Here is a 21,190-nt window from a genome sequence, read left to right as displayed (position 1 = left end):
GAGCTAGGTCGGTCTGCGTCGGAGAATTCTCCCATACAGACCTCCCGCTCGGTTAATAGGAACTAAATAATTGGACTCAATCGTGAGTGAATGAATACACTGTGATAGGGTTTTTTTTTTTTTCGGTGATTATCAAACATATGGCATCGTTAGACGGAGGAATGCTAAAGTTGTTATGCTAGAAGAAAATATGATGCGTTGATCAACTGAAACCTCAACATCACCTCTCCTCAGGAATTTTAACTTTTGAAGATTGGTTCCCACCCCCCTGGGCCAAAACCATGTTCAAATGCCCTGCCCAAGTGCCAGATTTTAGTGGGTCTCAATGGAGTTAACCGTTAGCCGTAGAACGGAAAAACAATTAGCCGTTAGGCGTAAAAATTGACAAATTTTAACCGTCAGACGTAAATAAAGTTAACCGTAAAAAATTTAGCGTTAGCCGTATAAAATGGCCAAAATTTCAACCGTTAGCCGTGAAAGACATCTTCCCACGGATGCCCTCATTTCATTGTCACATCTGTTGTAAAAGGCAAGATCAGCGACCGTGACTTTCTTTTTGTTGACCAGCGATTGATTTGACTATTCAAGCTTAAAAACCTAGACCTGATTGACCCTATCTTCTGAGCCATTCGCTTTAGGTGCCTCCATATTAAAAGATAAACCACCATTAGTCCACTGGAAAGACTTGACCCTTCCGGTTCAAATTCCCTTCCACACCTTAGTTAGGTTCAAAGGACAACAGTCAAAAGCCCGTGGGTTGCCCCAAATGTGAAGCGGCGAATTAATCGGTGTACAATGTCACTGACACCGATTCAACATTTTTTTACCGTCAAAACCTAAAACTGAAGAATGTCAATTAGTACGCTAGGCAAAAATAATTCGATTGAGTTATAACCACACCTGCATAAAAAAAGGCAAACTTGTGATCATTGGTGACTCTTTCTCTACAATGAATTTCGAGCAGAACAACGCAATCACGAGGTAAAAAGGTTGCAAGGAGTTGTATTTTCAAACAAAAAAACTCAATGAGAAAAGAAAATGTTGATGAAAATACCTCGAGCTTGAAGGTTATAACAACTTATAATATTACAATATGGCAGGACAGTCTTGTGGTAAATCCGAGCGTTCTGAGTAGTTCTTACTTGGTCGGGATTTTGCCCTAGGGACCGTTTCCAAGGAAGGGATCATAAGCCGTGTACTTTTGTTCGTGAAAGCCGGAAAATTAAACATTAATAAAAGTGTTTTCCCGAGTGTCGTATAATAAAATACTTAGTAACATCACTTGCTCGAGCTGTATTGGGGAATATTGGCCCTCGGTCGTTTCTGTACGGACCTCGCTGCGCTCGTTCTGTACTGCCACGATTTCGGGCCATTAATCCTCTGTACGGCCCTCACGCTAAGTTAGTAAGAAATATATCTTATTAACCAAGCGCGAGGGCCGTACTGGGAGAATATCGGCCCGAGGTCTTGACAGTACGGACCGAGCGCAGCTCGGTCCGTACAAAAAAGACCGAGGGCCGATATTCTTCCAGTACGGTGCCGAGCAAGCTTGTTTAATAAGAGATTTATTATACGACTAAAGTTCAAAGGGACACAAGTGCGGTATCATTCGGGACCATTCGGGACAGTGCCCGGTCCAATACTGAGAGAATATTGACCGGCAAAAGAGCAGTTTGATTGGTTGATTTTAGTTATTGGCCCTCTGACTGCCCGAGTCGTGTAATAATGAGAGAATATTGACCGGCAATAGAGCATTTTGATTGGTTGATTTTAGTTATTGGCCCTCTGACTGCCCGAGTCGTGTAATAAGTTATTCTTTGTGGCAACTGCCTGTTTGTCTTCCTTAGCACAACCTCCGTGATAAAAGAGACCACCTCATGAAGTCTCTGCAAGGAAGCCACAAATTAAAAAAAAATCTTGAACAACGTGCCGTGCCATTTTGGCAGTTTGACTAGACCGGCGCTCTGCAACATTTTGGAAAACTTCCTTCAAATAATAATTCTTAGAAAAGAAAACCTGAAAAAAGGGTTACCTAGAAAACTGTTCTTAAAAAAAATTCCTAATTCTGCGATCAGCCTAGCGCGTTATTCCTTTAGTATGGCTGGATAACCCTTCTAGACTACAACGCAGCTTTGTGACCCTTTCCTTTATCCAACGCCTAAAGAACAATGATGCCCGAACAGGCGATCTGGTCGGATTTCTGGAGGCTGTGTTAAGAATTGGCACTCGATCTGAAATTAAATATATTATCGCCTCAACGTTGGTATTGCTGAGAGCCTATAGGTGTTCAGAAATGACATTACACCACGACATTAGCTGAAGTAACGTTAGCTGAAGTATCAAAGCATAACCTTTTTCTCGACACAGTTGTTTCAGTTTGCGAACAGTTTCCAGCCTAACCAATGACTAAAAAGATTGAATTCCATTTCCGTGAGTTTTGTAACTAAAACTCTCAAGATATGAGATAGAATAAATATATGAAAATCATATATTTTGAACTGCGGTATTTGATACGTATGATGCACGATCCTCGCAGTAGATAGCGCTATTTAAGCAATAGCGAAATTCAGACCTGAAAAAAATCAGGCCTGTACGGGACTCGAACCACTGACCTCTGCGATACTAGTGCAGCGCTCTAACCAATTGAGCTAACAAGCCAACTGAGAGCAGGCCGTTAAGTTGATTCGTAATGAACCCGTGAAAGTGATAAATGATAACCCGTGAAAGTGATAAATTTTCAGGTCTGAATTTCGCTATTGCTTAAATAGCGCTATCTACTGCGAGGATCGTGCATCATACGTAAAACTCTCAATTTGGGAAGAACTCTCTTAATTCAGCTAAGATTCTTCAAGCCATTTACTGCATTAAGATTCTTTGTTTGTATTAGTGATTTCAAATAGCACACTGTTCATTATACATTTATCCTCAGTTCTAGTTCACCTTGGTATTCTTCTCCATTTCAATCATTTTGTACTTTGCCTCTGTTTCGTCTTTACTCTGTCGGATTTTCATCCTTTCCCTAATCTTCTTTTTTTTTCCATAATTTTTTCCTCTCTTTCCTTTGCTCTGCTATAGCTTTTTGTTGTTTTGTGTTTTGCTTATTGGCTCTTCTAATTATGAGATATTTAACAATTGGTGAACGCCATAGCGCGTACTATTGAGTTATGGATGCATTAGGGAGGTTGCTAAGCACGAAAGAAGCGTAAGAGTCGCACGAGGCGATAGCCGAGTGCGACTCTAGCTTCTTGAGTATTTAGCAAACTCCCCAAGTGCATCCATAACACAATAGTACACGCTATGGCGTTCACCATTTGTTTTATAACATAACATTGATACATTGGAACAAGAGTTCCCTTTTATTTAACAAATCTTAGGTGATCAGAAAAAACAAGCGCGCGTGGAAAAATAGTCTTAGCATTTGCTCACGTCAGCAGCATGCACCCATGGGCAAATAGTAGATGCTGAATTAACCAATCAGAGTGCGCGCTTTGCTTTAGTTATGTTATAACACTCAATCTCTGCTGCGAAGTTAGCAAGTCTCACAGCGATGACTTAATGATAAGAAAAATCATCACATTGACAAGTTTGTGAAAAACCTTATTCACGGATGTTCATGACCGTAGAATTACAAGATGGGAACAAGATTGAAATATTAAATTTCAGCGTTGCATGACAAATGCTTGAGTGTGTTTCAGCTACACTAGTATGCCGATGTTGCGATTTTCACAAAGTTCAGCCTGGTTTTTCCGTGCGGAAATGAAAATCCCCAAACTAATTTTTATATCCTCGAAAACAACACTATTTCCATTTATCACGAGCCTAACTTGAACCGATTCTGAGTTATACCCCATGGGGAAAATGATAATTGAAAATTTGCTACGAAATGCGATATTTGGATTTTGAAATAGGTGGGTTCACACTAGACCCTCAGGTGCACTTAAGTGCACTTCAAGCGGACTTGAGTCCAATTGCACTTGGAACGTACTTGAAGTGCACTTCAGTTTTTTCTGTAGAAACAACGTTCGCACGTTCACATGCAGGTGTGACTTTAATGCAGTTTTCGCGGAAACTTGTCTAAGTTGTGGAATCATATTTCGCGGAAATTTCTGCAGTTCTTGGTTTTAATGCCAGACTGATCGCTATGCGACCACGGAGGTTGAAGAATACTTTGACGTTAATGTTTATCTGGTTCAATCGGTTGGTAAGACGAGCTAGTTTTATTCATGTAAGCCTTCTCCACGCATTTTCTCCGCTACAAGAAACTTTACGTTTTCGTTGTCGAAGAGGGCTGGAACTCAACGTGATGGCCCTGTAATGACGGTGAACTTGACAAACTCCTGCTTTGAATAGGCTCAAAGGAGTAAACAGAAGGAGTAAATTGCATTTCGTTTCTAATACCGGACGCACTAAGCCTAGAATCTACGTTGTGTCTGTAAATAAAATTAAAAAGGAAAATAATTTCATTGCTTTGCTGTTCACGGGTACTGAAAGATTCCAATGATCCAAGAAAAGCCCTCTCGTCTTCGGTAAAGGATGAAAAAGGCAGAACCTACATTAAACTGATGTCCAGGAGATCATCCAGATTTACCATTTGATTTACCATTTGCCTGAAAAACGCCGTGATACTGCCGCAAAGTGAACCACCTTGATATTAAAGTGGTCAGTTTTCAGCTTTTCGCAGTAATCGAGCGCGTTTCGGGAAACATTCCCATCTACAAATGATTGACAAGTCATTAATTAGCGTTAAACCCGTTGATTGGATAAGTGCACTCTCAAGAAAGGTATCGACCACACTTGAGAGTGCACTTCGGGGCTTCGATCTTTTCTGGTTTCCTAGACGACTAACTACGATCAGTCAAGCGAAACGGTTTGAAGCGAAACGGTTTGAACCCGTTCACACACAAGTTCGTCTCAAGTGCACTTGAAATGCTCCTCCAGTGCACTTGAAATGCCTAGTATGAACCCGCCTAATATTGGTGATTTTCAAGTGTTCCATGAGCTCCAAATTGAATGAAATGGTCCCGTTCTAGACTTAAACCATACCTCTATCCTTCCTATACAAATCTGTTAAATTGATACGGACTTGCTTTCTTGTGCGCTTTTCATGAGCAATGTTCATTTGCCTCTAATCGGGGCACTGATTTCCGCCATTTTACGGCTACCGACGCTCGTTTCAGTTTTCGTGAATTTTCTAGGATAAAGAAGCAAGTCTGAAAAAAAAACGTTACCACACTTCTACATTCACCACGAGGTGTCTCTGACTGAAATATGAGGATAGTTTTCGGTCGATGTGCCACCTCTCAGGCGGTCTTGAAAAAAAGTCGCTCTTATGGTCTAGTCTTCGGTTGGAGAGAAAACGAAATAATGATCACGTTAAATCGACACCAGTCTTAACCGCGTTTCTTGGTCAAGTTATAACGGGTGACTCAGAAGTTAGACAGGACCCCAAAAATTACAATTTCCTTAGGTGGTACATGAAAGATTTCCTATTTGCTGTCTTTGTGTTATTGGAAATGAGATAAATAAAAACAAATGAAGCAAACAAAACGAAATGAAGAGCAGAAATTCAAGGAATAGAAAGCATTGTACATGTAGTAGCGACGTTATCGATCCCGCGGGAATACCCGGAAACCCAAAGGCAGGTACATACAGAGCTTTTGGTCTGCATATCCGGGATATTGCCTTTAGTCTATAAAATCGCAGTCCTGAAAATGGCCGATCAGCGAAGGAAATTATCATGGTGAAAACAAGGACAAATTCGCTTATTATCCGCACTTTGCGGTCTGGAAATGGGAGAGGGAAAAATATAGGAAATATTGAAGAGAAAGTAAGTTCTAAAAGCTGTATAATCTGCGTTTGTTGGTTAAAAAGTTATATAGACCGCGATTAGTTTGCAGTCAGGGGCTCTGCACACATACAGACCCTGAAATCAGGAAACTAATCGGTTGACCTTGCCTCTTAACTTCGAAAGGTTCCTTCTAGCGATGAAAGTGGACTAGATTCAACACCTTTTCCATCTGGGAGACGTCGTTTACGAAGTAGAAGGGGCCATGATGGTACTGATAAGTATCCCAAACTACCGGCTTGCACTGTTCCATTGACACGTTCGACTTGTCGAAGTGAAAGGTAAGTTCAAATTTATGAAACTTCTGTCTGTATTGGAATCTGTTCCCAGTGCTTAAAGTAATGAAGCGCCAGGGAGGTTGATGGCAATCTAACTTCTAAGAAAAAGGAAAATTTCAACTAATTTTTCTTTCAATTCAGTCTCGAGCTCCTAAATGGATCTTCTGTTCACGTTGAAACCAGGAATTCGCTAAAGCGAGGTAGGCATGTGAGAAGATTTGTAGATTTTTAAGTTTCCGGTTGCTTAAGTTACCTTTCTGTGTTGAAGATTGATTTGTTTCATTTGAGAAAATTTAGTTTTAATCTTTTGCAACATAGGTAAGGGAGAGAGATCTTCGAAATCTTTGCCACGGAAGGATAGGAAGAAAACTACAGAAACTATCTTGTACAAGACACGGCGAAGCGATCGCAAACCGCGAAAGGTTTATGAAAACTTAAATGTTACTATGCTAACAGATCACCGTTACATGACTGCATTTGGAAATTCGAAATCCCCCAAGAAGGAAATTGAAAGAAACAGACTTCTGCATGACGAAGAGAGCGAATCTCAAACCGAGGGTGACGAGGTAAAATATTAATATTGCTTTGTTTTTTTGAAATTGGCGCCATTTTCTACCCATTGGCGCCAGTCACAGATATGCTAATTTTTCACCTTTCAGGGAGTCCCCTGCTATTTTTTTGCTTTGAATAGAATCTCTTTTGTTACTAGAACTGCAATAACTTTGTCAAACCCTGATTGCAGAGGGTAAAATTCTTCAAATTATTCACTTGTTGCAAATATAGAATAAAGATCTGGGGAGAACTCTGTTTACCCAAAATTCCAATCTTTATTTTCTCAGAGCAGGTATGGTAAAATGTAGCACACCCCAGTGGGAGATGACAAAACACAGAGCCCTACTCCATGGAGTACCCTATAGAGTACCTTAATGGGGTACCCCTAAAAGTCATGTATTGGTCAAATAAAATATTTTATAAACATGGTAAATCGTTTAGATGTACATATCCTAAATATTTTGAGCTTACCGGCTCTCCAAATGTCACAGTCCGATGCAATCTAGTTTTTGGGGGGACAGGTGACTAGGGCTCTCAGTCTTAAGGGTTCCTCCATTTTGGTTTTACCGCTGTGTAATGAGTCCTTTGATGGGAAGACAAAAAACTCCATGTGATGAACAAAACCCACTGTTTCGAGTTCTGCACGAGGTAAAATATTTAAGCTTACTACATTTCCCAAATCAACGGCCCCAGTTGGATTTATTTGCCGACCTGTCACTGTTTTTTTTTTTTGGTTTGTTTACATACCTCAATTTTATTACGCTACAAATAGATGGGTGAGGAGAAGCTCAGTTTAAAGATATGGATTACCTTTTTTAAGTCTCAACCTACAAATGTAAGCTTGTATCCTCATGGCTTCGCACAATTAAGAAACCCATGAGGCCTTGTGTTATTAAATGGAGCACTACACCTCTTACAGACACCACACAAACAGGTATTTTAAAAGACGGAAAACCGGTTGCGGAATGAAGGATATCCGTCCTTTTGGCCTCTTGAAGATCACATGAAAATAGATAGAAGTTGGCCTGTTAACGATAACGTTCATGGATGCTAGCTACATTAAAGCTTTCCGTTGGAAGTGGTCAGCAGTTTAATGTTAATTTCAAGATGGCGGTCAATTGGTGTACTACATCGAACTGCGACAATCGGAGAGCTGACAAGCTCAAAATATATCAGGATATGTACATCTAAATGATTCACCATGTTCATAAAGTATTTTATTTGACCAATACATGAGTTTTAGGGGTACTCCAGTCAGGTACTCCATAGGGTACTCCATGAAGTAGGGCTCCGTGTTTTGTCATCTCCCCACCCTAGTACAGGTCTCTATATAACAAAATTCTATTTAGATATGTTTGCCCCTCAACTTCAAGCTTTGTTAAGGAAAGAAATAGTAAGAAATCTGTATAATTTTGCAGATTTTTTGCTTGGTGTTTGTATTTGTCTTCAAATTAACATAATTTTTAATTTCCAAACATTGGCTTTGAAGGACATTTAAGGTTGGCATACACGAGGGGACTAGTCCCTGCGACCAGTTTCACGTGACTAGTCCCTTCGTGTGAACTACACATTTCTGTGGTTGCAGGGACCAAAATTTGGTCCCTGCGACTAGTCCCTGCGACCAGTTTCACGTGACTAGTCCCTTCGTGTGAACTACACATTTCTGTGGTCGCAGGGACCAAAATTTGGTCCCTGCGACCAGTCGCAGGGACTTGTCGCATGAAACAAATGTTTGTCCCTTCGTGTGAACTGTTTGTGCGACCAGTCCCTGCGACTAAACGGTAAATAAACCAATATGATGTCAGTATGATGGGTGACTTCCGTTTTTTGTAAACATTGCAGTTTCTAATGATAAATTTTCCCTGACTTCTAGATTTCTACAACTGAAGAATAAAAAACTATTTCTAGTTTTGTAAACATATACAGATGTCTTGGAGCTGTTTTGATAGAATTTTTACCCTATTTGACTGTGTTAAAAATAAAATAAAAAAAACAAAAACTGAACACGTAAAAGCATGAATAATCCGACTGAATACGTGTAGCCCGTTTGCGTTGATGTTTAATAGTGCTACAATCAAAAATTACCAAATTTTAATTGTTTTCGTGTAACGCCCCAGACTAAGAAACATCTTTTGCCTCTTAATTTTCCTATGTTCTTGTGCAATTGAGTGCCCTCGTGTGAACGCCTTAAGGGACTAGTCCCTGCTACCGGTCTCCTCGTGTAAACCCTTCAAAGACTTGTCGCCGGGACTAGTTGCACGGACTAGTCACAGGGACTAGTCCCCTCGTGTGTGCCGACCTTTAAGAGGCATTTATGCAAGGTTGTTTTGAAGTTTAGATGACAACTGCTGTCAATATTTATTATTGGAATTGTTTTGCATTAATAAAAGTATTTTTGTATATGATCCTGTTAGTGACAAAGTATGAATTTGATAAAAAAAAACTGAGGGAGTTGTTTCTGTTACCTTGTTGCCGCTGTATTGGTATCTGTTCAAGGAAAATAAGGAGGACTTGTTCATATAAAGGTTTAGGAATTTGGTTGAAAGATTTTGCTGAATGATTCATGCATTGTATAAAAAAAAGGATAAAAAAAAAAAGCAACTGCAGAGAGCTAAAATTGGTAGTCCCTTTTCTTTAGTCAGTCTTCTATTTTATATCCAGATTCCTGATGTCACTGTTTTAATTGTTTTTTGGATTGTGCCTTTTCACATCATGGAATAAGTTCATTCATGGGCAAGCCAAAATGTTTAAAATGGATCATGATTTTCAGGAATTCAAGCACACAATTTATGGTTTATGTACACCTTTTCCAATTCAGGATGTTGTTGAAGCACCCAGCATGTATGACCTTATAAAGAGAAAACATGATCAGACTCCAACACCAGAAAAAAGATCAAGTCGAAAGAGACGACATGAAGATGGTGATCAGCAGGAGGAAAGTGACAATGATGACGATGATGAAGATGATGATGAGGATGATGATGATGAAGAGGAGGAGGAGAAAGATATTAAAGGTTATGAACTAAGAAAGAGACGAATGATTCCAAACCGATACATTGCACCTCCTTTGAAGTCCAACGAAAAAGGTACTTACAAGTCTATATTATGTAACTATGCTTGTGGATAAGGCTGTATTGTGGTGACTTGATTAAAAGCTATATGCACACCGTAACTTGTTCTGCTATTAGTAATGGAGAAAGAGAACCAGGGTGCACAATGGCACCTATATATCATTTAGCACAACTCCACCCTGGTATTCTGTGAAACACAAGCCCTCTGCTTTGTAATTGGTAGTCAATCCTGCAACTGTTTCTGTTTTCAGGCAAGAGAAGATTTCATATGAATGTAGAGCCAAGAAAGAGAGGGAAAAAATCGTCACAGTATGCATCTCCAGTCAGAAGAGTCCGCAGACCCAAAAGGAAAGCTCATCATGTGAGCTCCTCCACTTCATCCTCTGGTACGTTGGTTATCCTAACTCTTCTCTAGATGAGTGACACAGTCCTCTTTTGGCATTGGGGATGTATTTGGTGACTTTAAAAGTGGTTATATCTGTAGCTCTAACTTCTAACAGACTGCTAAATTGGTGGGATGTGGAGCTGACTCCCCAAATTAATTCCTCCCTTATTGTTGAGGTGCTTTCTGAAATTTATAAGCATCCTAGAAAATGTGATCTTTGAACCAACTGAGTACTTGTAATTTAAGTTGATATATATATTTTTTTTATTTACAATTTTTAGATATATTAATTGGGTCAGATATATTAAAGCCAGGGAGTAGACTTGGGAACTTTCAAATTATCAGTTGAAGGGATATTATTTTATCTTCCTGTCTCATTCCATGAATGCATATCCTAAAGCATTTTCTGTTTTTTCTCTAGATGACTCAGACAATGAGAAAGACGAAAGAAAGTTTGAACGCAGAAGAGCCAAGAGCATGGCGAAAGCCAGGGGTCGCTGTCTTCCAATGAACTTCACCATGGATGATGCAGCTTCAGGAATTTTCAAAGAGAGAGCAAGAATTGGATCTAGTTTAGCTGATGTGGATCCTATGAACATTGACCGCAGGGTTTGTATTTAAATGATTATTTGGCAAGATTTTGAGGGTCCTTATCAATAACTTTGTTGTTGATTTATTTCCTTTTTACAACAAAGGTCATGTTTGATGCAGTTGGTGGTCTTAGCAAGCAGATAAGGGCTCTTAAAGAAATGGTTTTGTTTCCTTTGATGTACCCTGAAGTTTTTGAGAAGTTTAAGATTGCTCCTCCAAGAGGTGTCCTATTTCATGGACCACCAGGTCTGAATGAGTTCATTTTCCATTTAATAGGTCCACGAGTTTCTATCTGATTAAATTTGAGACAAAAGTGAATATTCAAGGTCTTAACTCTATACTTGTCTGGTAACCTTGATTTATTTCAGGGACTGGAAAGACACTTGTTGCACGAGCCCTTGCTAATGAGTGTAGTCAAGGTGACAAAAAGGTTGCATTTTTTATGAGGAAGGGTGCAGACTGTCTTAGTAAATGGGTTGGTGAATCTGAAAGACAGTTGAGGCTGTTGTTTGATCAGGTAATTTATTGTCATGTTACAACTCTCAAGTTGGTTGTATTCTTTCTCATCTACCCACGTTAAATTTTTTTGTTGTTGCTTGGTTTTGTCTTCTGTCTCTTTTATGATTCACTCCCATAAACTATATTTTACACTGATTTTCATACAGGCATTTAGTATGAGACCAGCGATCATATTTTTTGATGAGATTGATGGTTTGGCACCAGTCCGCTCAAGTCGTCAAGACCAAATTCATAGTTCTATTGTGTCAACTTTGTTAGCCCTGATGGATGGATTGGACAGCAGAGGTGAAATTGTGGTCATTGGTGCAACCAACAGAATTGATGCTATTGATCCTGCTCTGCGGCGTCCTGGCCGTTTTGACAGGGAATTTCAGTTTGCTCTTCCTGATAAAAATGTAGGCTATTTTTTTAAAATTTTGTCTAACAATTATAATTTTCTTGATGATATTAAAGACTTTACAATTACTTTTACCTATTTTAGACAAAGTTACTGATGCTTCTTCTACAGGCTCGAAGAAGTATCTTGACTATCCATACGCGTGACTGGGAACCTAAGCTCTTGCCATCCTTTGTAAGTGAGGTGGCAGATCACTGCGTTGGATACTGTGGTGCTGATATCAAAGCTCTTTGTACAGAGGCTGCACTTTTTGCCTTGAGGAGACGCTATCCACAAATCTACAGCAGTACAAGAAAACTTCTATTAGATGTGAACTCCATCGAAGTGACTGCTAAAGATTTCCAAAAAGCAATGACAACCATCATTCCTGCCTCTCAGCGCTCTGTGGTTTCTCCAGCCAGGGCTCTCTCCCCCCTTATGGGGCCACTTCTAAAAAAGACTTTGACCCAAGCATTGGAGATCCTTCAAAAAATATTTCCCCCTGCTCATATTAAAACAGGTACAGTGCACATGTGCTTACTTTAGAAGCATGTTATTGGCACCATCTTCCAGACATAGGAAAAATAAAATAAGAGCTGTGGATTGACAAAAGTTAGGGGTTGCAGCAATCAAAATACAAATGAATAAAGGCTGATAGTTTCTAAAGAAACTGTTTGGGGCTGCGTGGGTGGGGGTAATGAAATAATTTGGATTTATCAAAAAAGTTGAAATGGTAAATTGGCCACCGTAACGATTACAAAAGCTGACGTTTCGAGCGTCAGCCCTTCGCTCCTACGAAGGGCTAACGCTCGAAACGTCAGCTTTTTTAATCGTTACAGTGGCCAATTTACCATTTCAACTTTGTTGATATGTCCAAATTATTTCGTTACCCCCACCGACGCAGCCCCAACCAGTTTCTTTAGAAACTATCAGCCTTTATTCAAATAAAATAAGGTTCAGTATCACCAAAACATGGAAAGAAGTCAAGAAATAGTCATGGGTGCAAATATTTTAGGGGTCAAGGAAAAGTTGGGGAATTTCATCTTGAGGTGGGATGCAGAGTGTAAAAATTCTGATGAAATGTTTGTAATGTTGAAAATTCTGAAATTTTGAAGAAGATGGTCTCTCTACCAGTGTTCAAAAGTGCTCTGAAAGGAATAAAAATGGCTTTCAGTATAGGTAGCATGAATGTTGACTTTTTTCTTAGATTCTCTTGACCTGTGAGTTTGAGTTGAAGATAGGTTTTTGTTGTTTTTTTATGAATTCTTTGATATAGTGACAGAGAGTAGTCCTGGTAGCCTGATGGGTAACTCCAGTTGTAGCAACAACAGCAGCCATAATGATCAGCGAAGCAGAATGGTTGCTATCTTAAGTGATGAGGAAGCAAGCTCAGATGAGGACTTGGGACCTCCAATCTTTGAATCTCTTCCTGGTTCGTCAAGAAGTGAGCGCTATCTGCGAAGAGTACAGCAAAACTCCAACAATGTTGAGTCAATGGAGGTCTGCCATTCTTCTTTCTTCAGCTGGACAGATGGCCAAAATAAGGGAATGTCAACTTACCGACCGAGACTCCTTATATGTGGGAATCAAGGCATGGGCCAGTCAACACATGTTGCCCCTGCACTACTTCATGCAATGGAGCACGTGACTGTGCACTGTTTGGATTTACCAGGACTATATGGAGTTGCTTCCAAAACACCTGAAGAAGCTTGTTCTCAGGTTTGGCCTTTAATGCAATAACTTTTAAAGAAAAATGGAATCTAAAGTTGATTAGGTTAGCATAGCCTAAAAAGAATACAATTATTGCTTACTCTCCTGGATGCAGTACTTGTCTTTAATGAGTTTCTTTCAACAATTTGTCAGGTTTCGCACACCACTCGCTAGAACTTATTTCTTACTCCTGTTTAGGGAGGGACACTATGAAAGCCAATTGCTTCCACCCACTTCTTTAAATGCAGTTCACTACTTTAGCAGCTACATCACTGCTTCTCATAATCATCTGAATCAAATAATGTCTTCCTGTTTCAGCTGTTTCGTGAGGCGCGTCGTACAACACCATGTATAGTGTATTCACCCCATTTTGATGCATTGTGGAATGCCACAGGAGACAGTCTGCATGCTACATTGCTGTCACTGCTTCAGGATCTCCCTCCACTTGTCCCTTTGTTGTTTTTGGTAACTGCAGATCGCCATTGGAATTACCTTCCCTCTATCATGAAAGAACTGTTTTTGGCAGAAACAGGACAGGTGCTTAATGCATTAATGGTGTGACCATTGCAGTTTCAGATATGTCAGACACAAAGTTCGTGAAACCAAGTGGAGAATAGGAATGGGTTATAATACTAAAGCAAGATAGCATTGAAGACGTACTCTGATTGGCTACTCAAGCTATGAATATTCTTTGCTATTTACATGTGAGCAATGTGCAGGATTTACTCCTGATTGCTGCAGGAATAAAATGAGTTAAAATCATGTTTTTGTGCTATTTTATCTCACTGTGTTAGTATGTACTAAATAAACATTTACCTCAGTGTTGGTGGCAAGTGGTGAACACTTGCTTCACCACTTTGTGGCTTGGTAAACATGGGCCACTAGCCACTGATAATGAAGTGATAAGTTGTTAACTGACTGTGATTTAAAGAAATGATAATGATAAAGAAATTGTAATCTTATGAAATGGTTACTCTGACTAATTTTCAAGGTATTCCAAGTGGCTGATGTGACCTCAGATGAGAGAAGAGCTTTCTTTCATAGCCTCTTCCTTGAAGAGGCTGTTCTGCAACCCAAATGCAAGAAATCAGGTTGGAAAAATTCTATACCACTGCTTACAATAGGATTGTATAAAGCAATGTTGCTCTATGTTTTGCACCCCTACAGATATTCTTGATAAGACATTTAAGAACTTTGGCTACATCAGAAAATCTATCACCACTTTGGCCTTGTTCATGGTAACAGCCTAGTTGTTTGGAAAATCATTTTCAAGTGGTGAACGTTAAGGTCACCAGTTTAACTTGATGACTTTCCTTTAACCTTAACTGACCCTTCAATGTGTATTTCTATGTGTGTTTCGTCATTGTGACATTTTAAGTCAAGGCTGCCAAGAAAAAGAGAGTGACACTCTAATGTGGTGGAGAAAATGTCATTGATTTGCTTACTCCCAGCCTAAAACTTTGTGGTATCACTTATACTTCAGGAAAAGATAAAATAGTGGAAGTGTTACAATTTGCTCCTACCCCACCCCCACCGCAGTTGTCGGAAGCTGAGCTTCAGAGGGCTCGCCAAGATGAGGAGAATACCATGAGGGAACTGCGCATATTCCTCAGAGATGTTACCTCAAAGCTTTTCCAAGATCGAAGGTTCAAAGAGTTTGCTAAACCAGTGGATTTGATTGAGGTACAGTATGTACAGTGTAAGATAATCATGGCAGATTCTTTAAATTGAATTTATGGAAGAGGTGGTCTACTTACTGAGCTAGTGTTGTTTGCAACTGGCAAAACATTTGATGGTTGATCCTAACTCTTTCACTATGATCTCAGTTGTAGTAATTCTCTTTTCGGTCTGCCATTCAATTCTTATCATTTCAGACTGGATAATCTGTTGTTGGATCAACTTAATGGTTCTATAATTGATACAAAAGCCATTTACTCATAATATAGGCCAGAAGACAGTGTAAGATAGATTAACAGTTATGGCAAAAATATTACCTCCATTTTTGGGCATTTTGAAAGCCCTTTTAAGTTGTCAAAAGTCCACCTATGTCACAAATATTAATTGCCATGGATCAGCTTTGTTGTTTAAAATAAATTCCTGTTCCATTTGTTTTGATCTCCTTTCAGGTTCCTGATTACCTTGAGGTGATTACTGAACCAATGGATCTAACAACAATACTACAGAAAATCAATTGTCATCAGTATAGTACTTGTGCACAGTACTTGGCAGATATTGATTTGATCACAAGCAATGCCCTCAAGTACAACCCTGATCGTGATCCAATGGACAAGCTTATCAGACATAGGGCTTGTGAACTAAGTGATATGGCTCACTCGGAAATCATATCACAACTAGAGCCAGAGTTTGAGAAGGTAAATAATGATGTTTAAAAATGACTTAAAAGTGGCTGTAGGAGGTGTACCTCAACACATTGTCTTGAACCAATCATTGCCACTGAAGATTGAAAGTGCTAATGTATTTATTTATTCAATTTTTCAGACTTGTGAAGAAATCATAGCTGCAAGGGAAAGAAGGGGTAAGAATCGAGTTGAGATTTCGAGTGTTTTTTGGTAATGGTGACAATAGCAACACTTTTTTGTTTCTTTAGTTATGGGTTGTCATAAGTTTTATGAGATGCTGTAGCAGCATTTATTTCTGTGTTACAAATGCAATCAACCTCACCTTAATCTAGCATATAATTATAACCTTGTGTCAAAATTTTGTCCAAGACTTGCATTGCGTACCATGCACCTACAATTTGCTCTTGAATTCACTTTTATTTTATTTTGGTGATAAAGATGAATTTGGTACAAGAGATTGTTTAGTTTGCTGATGATTACCTCTCCTTGAAGAATGGCTACCCTTGACTAAGTACAGCTATGCAATAATTAGGAACACATCAGTACTATTTAGGGTGCTAAATTGTGCAAATACCTCTTTTCTTCTTCAAAAAAGGAAGGGATTAATTTCAGTTGCAGGGAGTTTGGTGTAAAGAAATTTTTTTGTCCTGATGAGACTTTGTTACTAAAATTTAATGGATACAGTGGGTTGTAGGAAGATCAGTGGCGAAGAAGTGTAAGACCATGTGTAAGGAGCGAAGCCTTAAAGGGTGTTTTTAATCTTCCAAGGTGACAAATCAACTGCTGCTGCTCCTGCATTTGTGTTCACTGCTCCACTGAAACAACAAACAGCAAATGAAGATCAAGTAGAGAAAGCAGTGTTGGGTGTGTCTGATATAACCTTTATACCTGAATCCCAGTCACAAAGCAATAGTTCAAGGCAGAAGAAAAAGCCAAGACGAAAGAAAGCTCCAATATACTGGGGAAAAAGGCCAAGTAGAAGGAAACCAGACGTAAAGCGAAAGTTAGACTCAGAGCTTGATCAGGTTACTCAGGAGAATCAAGTTGAGGTGAATGGGGAACAAGCAGAGGTCAGTGGTGAAGCTTTGCCAGAAGACTGTGGAGAAGGATCAATCAATGAAGAAAGTGAACAGGATCCTGGGGTTATCTCTGAGAAAGAAGGTGATGTAGCAAACCATCAAGAAGAAGATGACGATGAGGAGGAGGATGAAGAAGATGATGTTGAATTAATGGAGAATGGGGTGGCATCTATTGATGGGGATGTGGTTTTATTAGAATCTGACAATCTCACAGCAGAAATTAAAAGTGGACAGTTGAACTCAGGGTCTATTTTTCAAAGCAGTTTGGTGTCGACTAAGAGATCTCTTGAAAATCATAAATTATTTGGAGGGTTTTCCAGTCTGCAAAATGAGGTCACCTCAGATGCTTGCTCAGAAGATATTGCAACAGAAAGTGAATGTGACAAGGAACCTGCAGGTGAGAGAGGTGGATATGCTTAGGTATGACTAGAATTTCAAGTGTGCAAATGCAAAGGGGGAAAATAGAATAATGTATTAAGACATGGACTTTCACTCTAATGCAAAATATTGCAAAAAAGATTGAGACAGTGTCATGGTAGAGTATGCTCTTGAGACAATTGACCTCTTGTGTAGGAGTTATTGTGGTTTCACCCGCAACTTGAATTATTTGTAGTTTGTGGGATGCAAGTGCAACACAGGTTACTGTCCTTACTCCTTAGTATTTTGTCGAGTTTACCACCAATTTCTGTACCCATTTATACCCCTGGTTAGAGAGAGGCACTTTGATGGAAAGGCTTCTTGCCCAAGAACATCAGATCTCATATCTCCTATTTGTGTATTTTACCTTCATGCTTACCGGTAATTGAGTGAGGTGATTTGTGTAGCATTGGGGTAGGTTAAGTTCATTCTGGTTTTCCCTGGTGCAAGATGCCTAACTTAAGCCTGCAGGCCCCACTGTGGAGTAAATTTCTACCATTTGTATGGAAAGGGGTTAACTTTGGTATCATAGGGCTTTCAGGCCTGTAAGGATTCCCAAATAGTTTGAGTTTAAGAGTATTTCTTTTGAAATATAGGTGAAGACTCTTCCAATAATCCGTTAGAAAAGGAGCAGAACAAATCTGCTGATTACGCTTCCAGGGGCAGCGCTGTACTCAGTGAAGACATAAAAGAGAAACTGGCAACTCTCCTGGATTTGTTGGTTCAGGCAACTGAGGGGGCTTCTCTTGAGATGCTGGAAGGATACCATAGTTCTCTTCAGTGTTGTATCTATAAGCAGAGACACAAGCATGACAAGAGACAGCTTCTGAAGGTAGGTGTTAACCTGGAATTAAAATGGTTGAAATGATTGCAGCTAGTTTATTGTAAAGAAACTGCTTATTGACATCAATGGTAAAATAAGATTTTTACTAGTTACGGGGATTTGTTCTCTGCCTGCCTCAAATCTTGATCAAAATCCCATCACTAGCTTTTCTAAGTGGCTAGAAAACTTGGTATGCAGCTCTTTAAAAAGGGGTTGTCCTTTGCAATTAGGTGATTGTTTTTTTTTCCTTTATTGTTGCTTAATCAGTAGTTGCAACTTTGTCTTGGTCCATAAGAACACAAAAAAGGAACTTGACCAATATCCAGCCATCTTGACTTCAGGCTTGGTCAATGATGTATATATACAAAACAGATTGTGGGTATTTTGTTATGATCTATCTCATTAATTCCTGTACAACTTCTCAAATGAGTTTTTCAGTAGAATATGTGAATAGCTGTTGACTGTTATTCTAAAATTTTTTCTCAGGATTTGGAACTGATGATTAAAGGCTTTGGCCAATCTTGAAGAACTGTTTGATCATTTCAAAAGTGCTTCTCAAAAGTTAGCTTGTAACATTGGCTCATTACTCTCAACAGTAAAACCTCACTAGCTTGAACTGTGAAGACATAAGAAAACAGTGCAAATCAAGAGTGTTCAAATTAGCAAATTGTAAGCAAAAATACCCTCTTCAAGAAAAGTAGCTCAGCTAATAGTTCCAGGTAGTGAGGTTCTGCTCTAATTAATAGTTGGGTCACTAAGTTATTACCAATTAAGTTATTTTGATTTGTTATTTTCTATGAAAATGTGAATAACTTTTGAATCAGTTCTGTACAGATGAAAATGTTTTTGCAAAGCATCATTATATCTATTTCTGCTAATGCCTGACAACATGGAACAAAGATTTTCTGCTTAAGGTTACAGTTGGTTTTGTACATGTCTCTTTTTTTTCTTCTCAGAAATACATTTATATTGCAGTCATTTTTAAGCCTTTGAAACAAATGAGTAATTTGCATATCGCCAATTTTCCTGGGGCAAGTGAGAATAGAGAGGGGAAGTTCATGGAGAAGGGGTAATTGACAGACTTTTTCAAATTGGCTAAATACATATTTTTGAAAAAGAGAACTTAATTAATGCTATAAAAGTGTAACATTTTTGTGTTATCTTTCTTTACATTCGCAAAAGTTGCACTGAGCTGAAATGAGGTCACATCATCCTTTAATAACTAAATTGTCAATGACAGAAAAGCATGAAAAAAAAAATAAAGTAAAGATTTCCCAATGTGGAGATTTGGTGTTTTCTGTCACTTATGGTCGTTTACTGGTATTCATGGGGTTCACCAACTGATTTTTTCAATAATTACTACGAACCCTACTGTTTTGTAAATCTTTTCAGATGAAACCACCAATAGTTAAATATCCCACGTTTACTCCTTTAAAATACAACAAAGTTATCTACATTTCCAAATAAGCTTTGGCAGCACATCCAATATCATCAGTGGAATTGTTATCATTATTAGGGTTGTAATGTAGTGCGTGGATTAAAATTTACCTAGTCCTGACCAGGACTGAGAGAACGTCAAAACTGAAGGAGCTCATTAATGCACAATATCCAGTAGATATCTCTATCCAAGAGGGGTTATTTGAATGTCAGGAGTGAAAAGATAAAAAAGATAATTGAATTTCCAGGATAGAGAGAGGTTTAGCTAAAATACTAGTATCAGGATGACATTGTTTGAAGAATTCCAACATGTTTTTCAGAAATTATGATTCTTGCTTGTCAGTGAATGGTGTGGGTTGCCCTTCCCCAATGAATTTAGTATGGCTGGCTTTTGCCACAAGTTTGCCATCTTTGTTTAATAGTTCACCAGTAGTGAAGACCAATGTACGACCCATCTTGATAACTTCTGCATTTATAGTAACATCTTCTCCAACTGGAACTGGTCTTAAGTAGCTGCAATGAATGGAAAAGGCTTCATTGTGAGATAGCAGAACATGTGCAAAAGGGGTCAACAGGCAAACTAAGCAAAGATTAGGTACCTTATGCTCAAATTAACACTGACACCAGGCTTGTGTGGGGGCAATGTAAATGTCACCACTGTGGTTAACATGTCAATCAAAGTTGCTGTCATTCCACCATGGAGGTTGCCCATTGGATTCTGATGACTCTCTTCAACTTTCATCTTGAAAGAAGCTTTACCTTCTGACATTGACAGGAGCTCAATCTATCAAAGTGATGACTACAGTTTACTAAAATATGTAGACTTTTAAAGCACTTACATCAAGGTAAAGAAAGAGAGGGGTCTTTCAAAATTGCCCCACCCTTTACTGACAAAACTGTTTAGAAGATCACAACATTTTACCATAATAAATCAGATAGAGAGATGTACTGCAAGTCATAAGAGTATAGAAGAGGCAAACTTAATCAAAACATTTCTACTTTACGAAAGGGTAATTTGGTGACAGAAAAATCCACATCAGGTGCCTTACCCCTCCCACCTCCAGCTACAAATAGTCACAACTTCTATATATGGTCCCTAGAGAAATGCATTTGTAATGTAAAACTCAGATTTTTAGAAATGGTAACATTACGACAAAAATTAGGCCCTGTTTTGTAAATTAAAAAAAAAAATTATTGTTAAAGGTCACGTAGAGACATGTGGGCCAGAGGTCAATGAACACTCAGGCCGCTGTGTTGCAACATGTGCGCTTAAGTGTAGAGACTGAACAGACGCTGGGAAAAAAAGGTCAAGATTTCTGAGCAGCCCATACTTTATTATGCAGACAGTTTATTGGATGAGAGAAAACTGAAGAGAAGAGTAGAAAAACTATGTATAGATCACCCTTGGGAACACGGCCTGGTTTTAGAATAGTACGGTTATGCGAACTGATCCTTCCCTACAACGAAAAATAGTCATTCTACCTTCCTGCCCACCCTGTCAAAGCCTTTGGTTGACCGGTAGCTCGCCAGAATTTGACGAATTACATTCCTGGCCACATTCGTCGACATATTGCGATCTTCTAGATGGTACGAAATGTAAGCGTACATAATTTGTGTCAAACAAACTAAACCCCCAGAAGCCACCGCGATCGATACCTCTATCCCAGTCCACATTACTCTATCTCGGTTCTCGAATTAAAACATTCGATGATTCGAATCAGGATGGGCATTGTTAAGACCTTAGTCT

The 21,190-nt window shown here is 39.1% G+C and overlaps 2 protein-coding genes across 2 annotated transcripts; one reads left to right on the top strand and one right to left on the bottom strand.

Moving 5' to 3' along the window:
* Window positions 1-5,673: 5,673 nt before the first annotated feature.
* Window positions 5,674-19,309, top strand: LOC111339080 (ATPase family AAA domain-containing protein 2). The gene is made up of 20 exons (XM_022945663.2): window positions 5,674-5,827; window positions 5,972-6,126; window positions 6,265-6,323; window positions 6,442-6,689; window positions 9,494-9,761; window positions 9,998-10,132; window positions 10,553-10,740; window positions 10,827-10,968; window positions 11,091-11,239; window positions 11,388-11,636; window positions 11,750-12,137; window positions 12,894-13,336; window positions 13,646-13,864; window positions 14,319-14,418; window positions 14,811-15,010; window positions 15,454-15,699; window positions 15,827-15,863; window positions 16,456-17,163; window positions 17,780-18,015; window positions 18,493-19,309. Exons 1-20 carry the CDS (start codon window positions 5,738-5,740, stop codon window positions 18,529-18,531), a joined length of 4,299 nt encoding a protein of 1,432 aa, XP_022801398.2. The 5' UTR covers window positions 5,674-5,737; the 3' UTR covers window positions 18,532-19,309.
* On the bottom strand, window positions 18,043-21,084 carry LOC111339081 (acyl-coenzyme A thioesterase 13). The gene is made up of 3 exons (XM_022945664.2): window positions 20,926-21,084; window positions 20,043-20,227; window positions 18,043-19,956 (listed from the first exon to the last, which is right to left on the bottom strand). Exons 1-3 carry the CDS (start codon window positions 21,049-21,051, stop codon window positions 19,767-19,769), a joined length of 501 nt encoding a protein of 166 aa, XP_022801399.1. The 5' UTR covers window positions 21,052-21,084; the 3' UTR covers window positions 18,043-19,766.
* Between the last annotated feature and the right edge of the window lie 106 nt (window positions 21,085-21,190).

The sequence above is a fragment of the Stylophora pistillata genome, chromosome 13 (genome assembly GCF_964205215.1).
Source record: "Stylophora pistillata chromosome 13, jaStyPist1.2, whole genome shotgun sequence".
In the NCBI taxonomy this organism is placed as follows: Eukaryota; Metazoa; Cnidaria; class Anthozoa; order Scleractinia; family Pocilloporidae; genus Stylophora; species Stylophora pistillata.
This window is presented reverse-complemented; position numbering and strand designations above follow the sequence as displayed.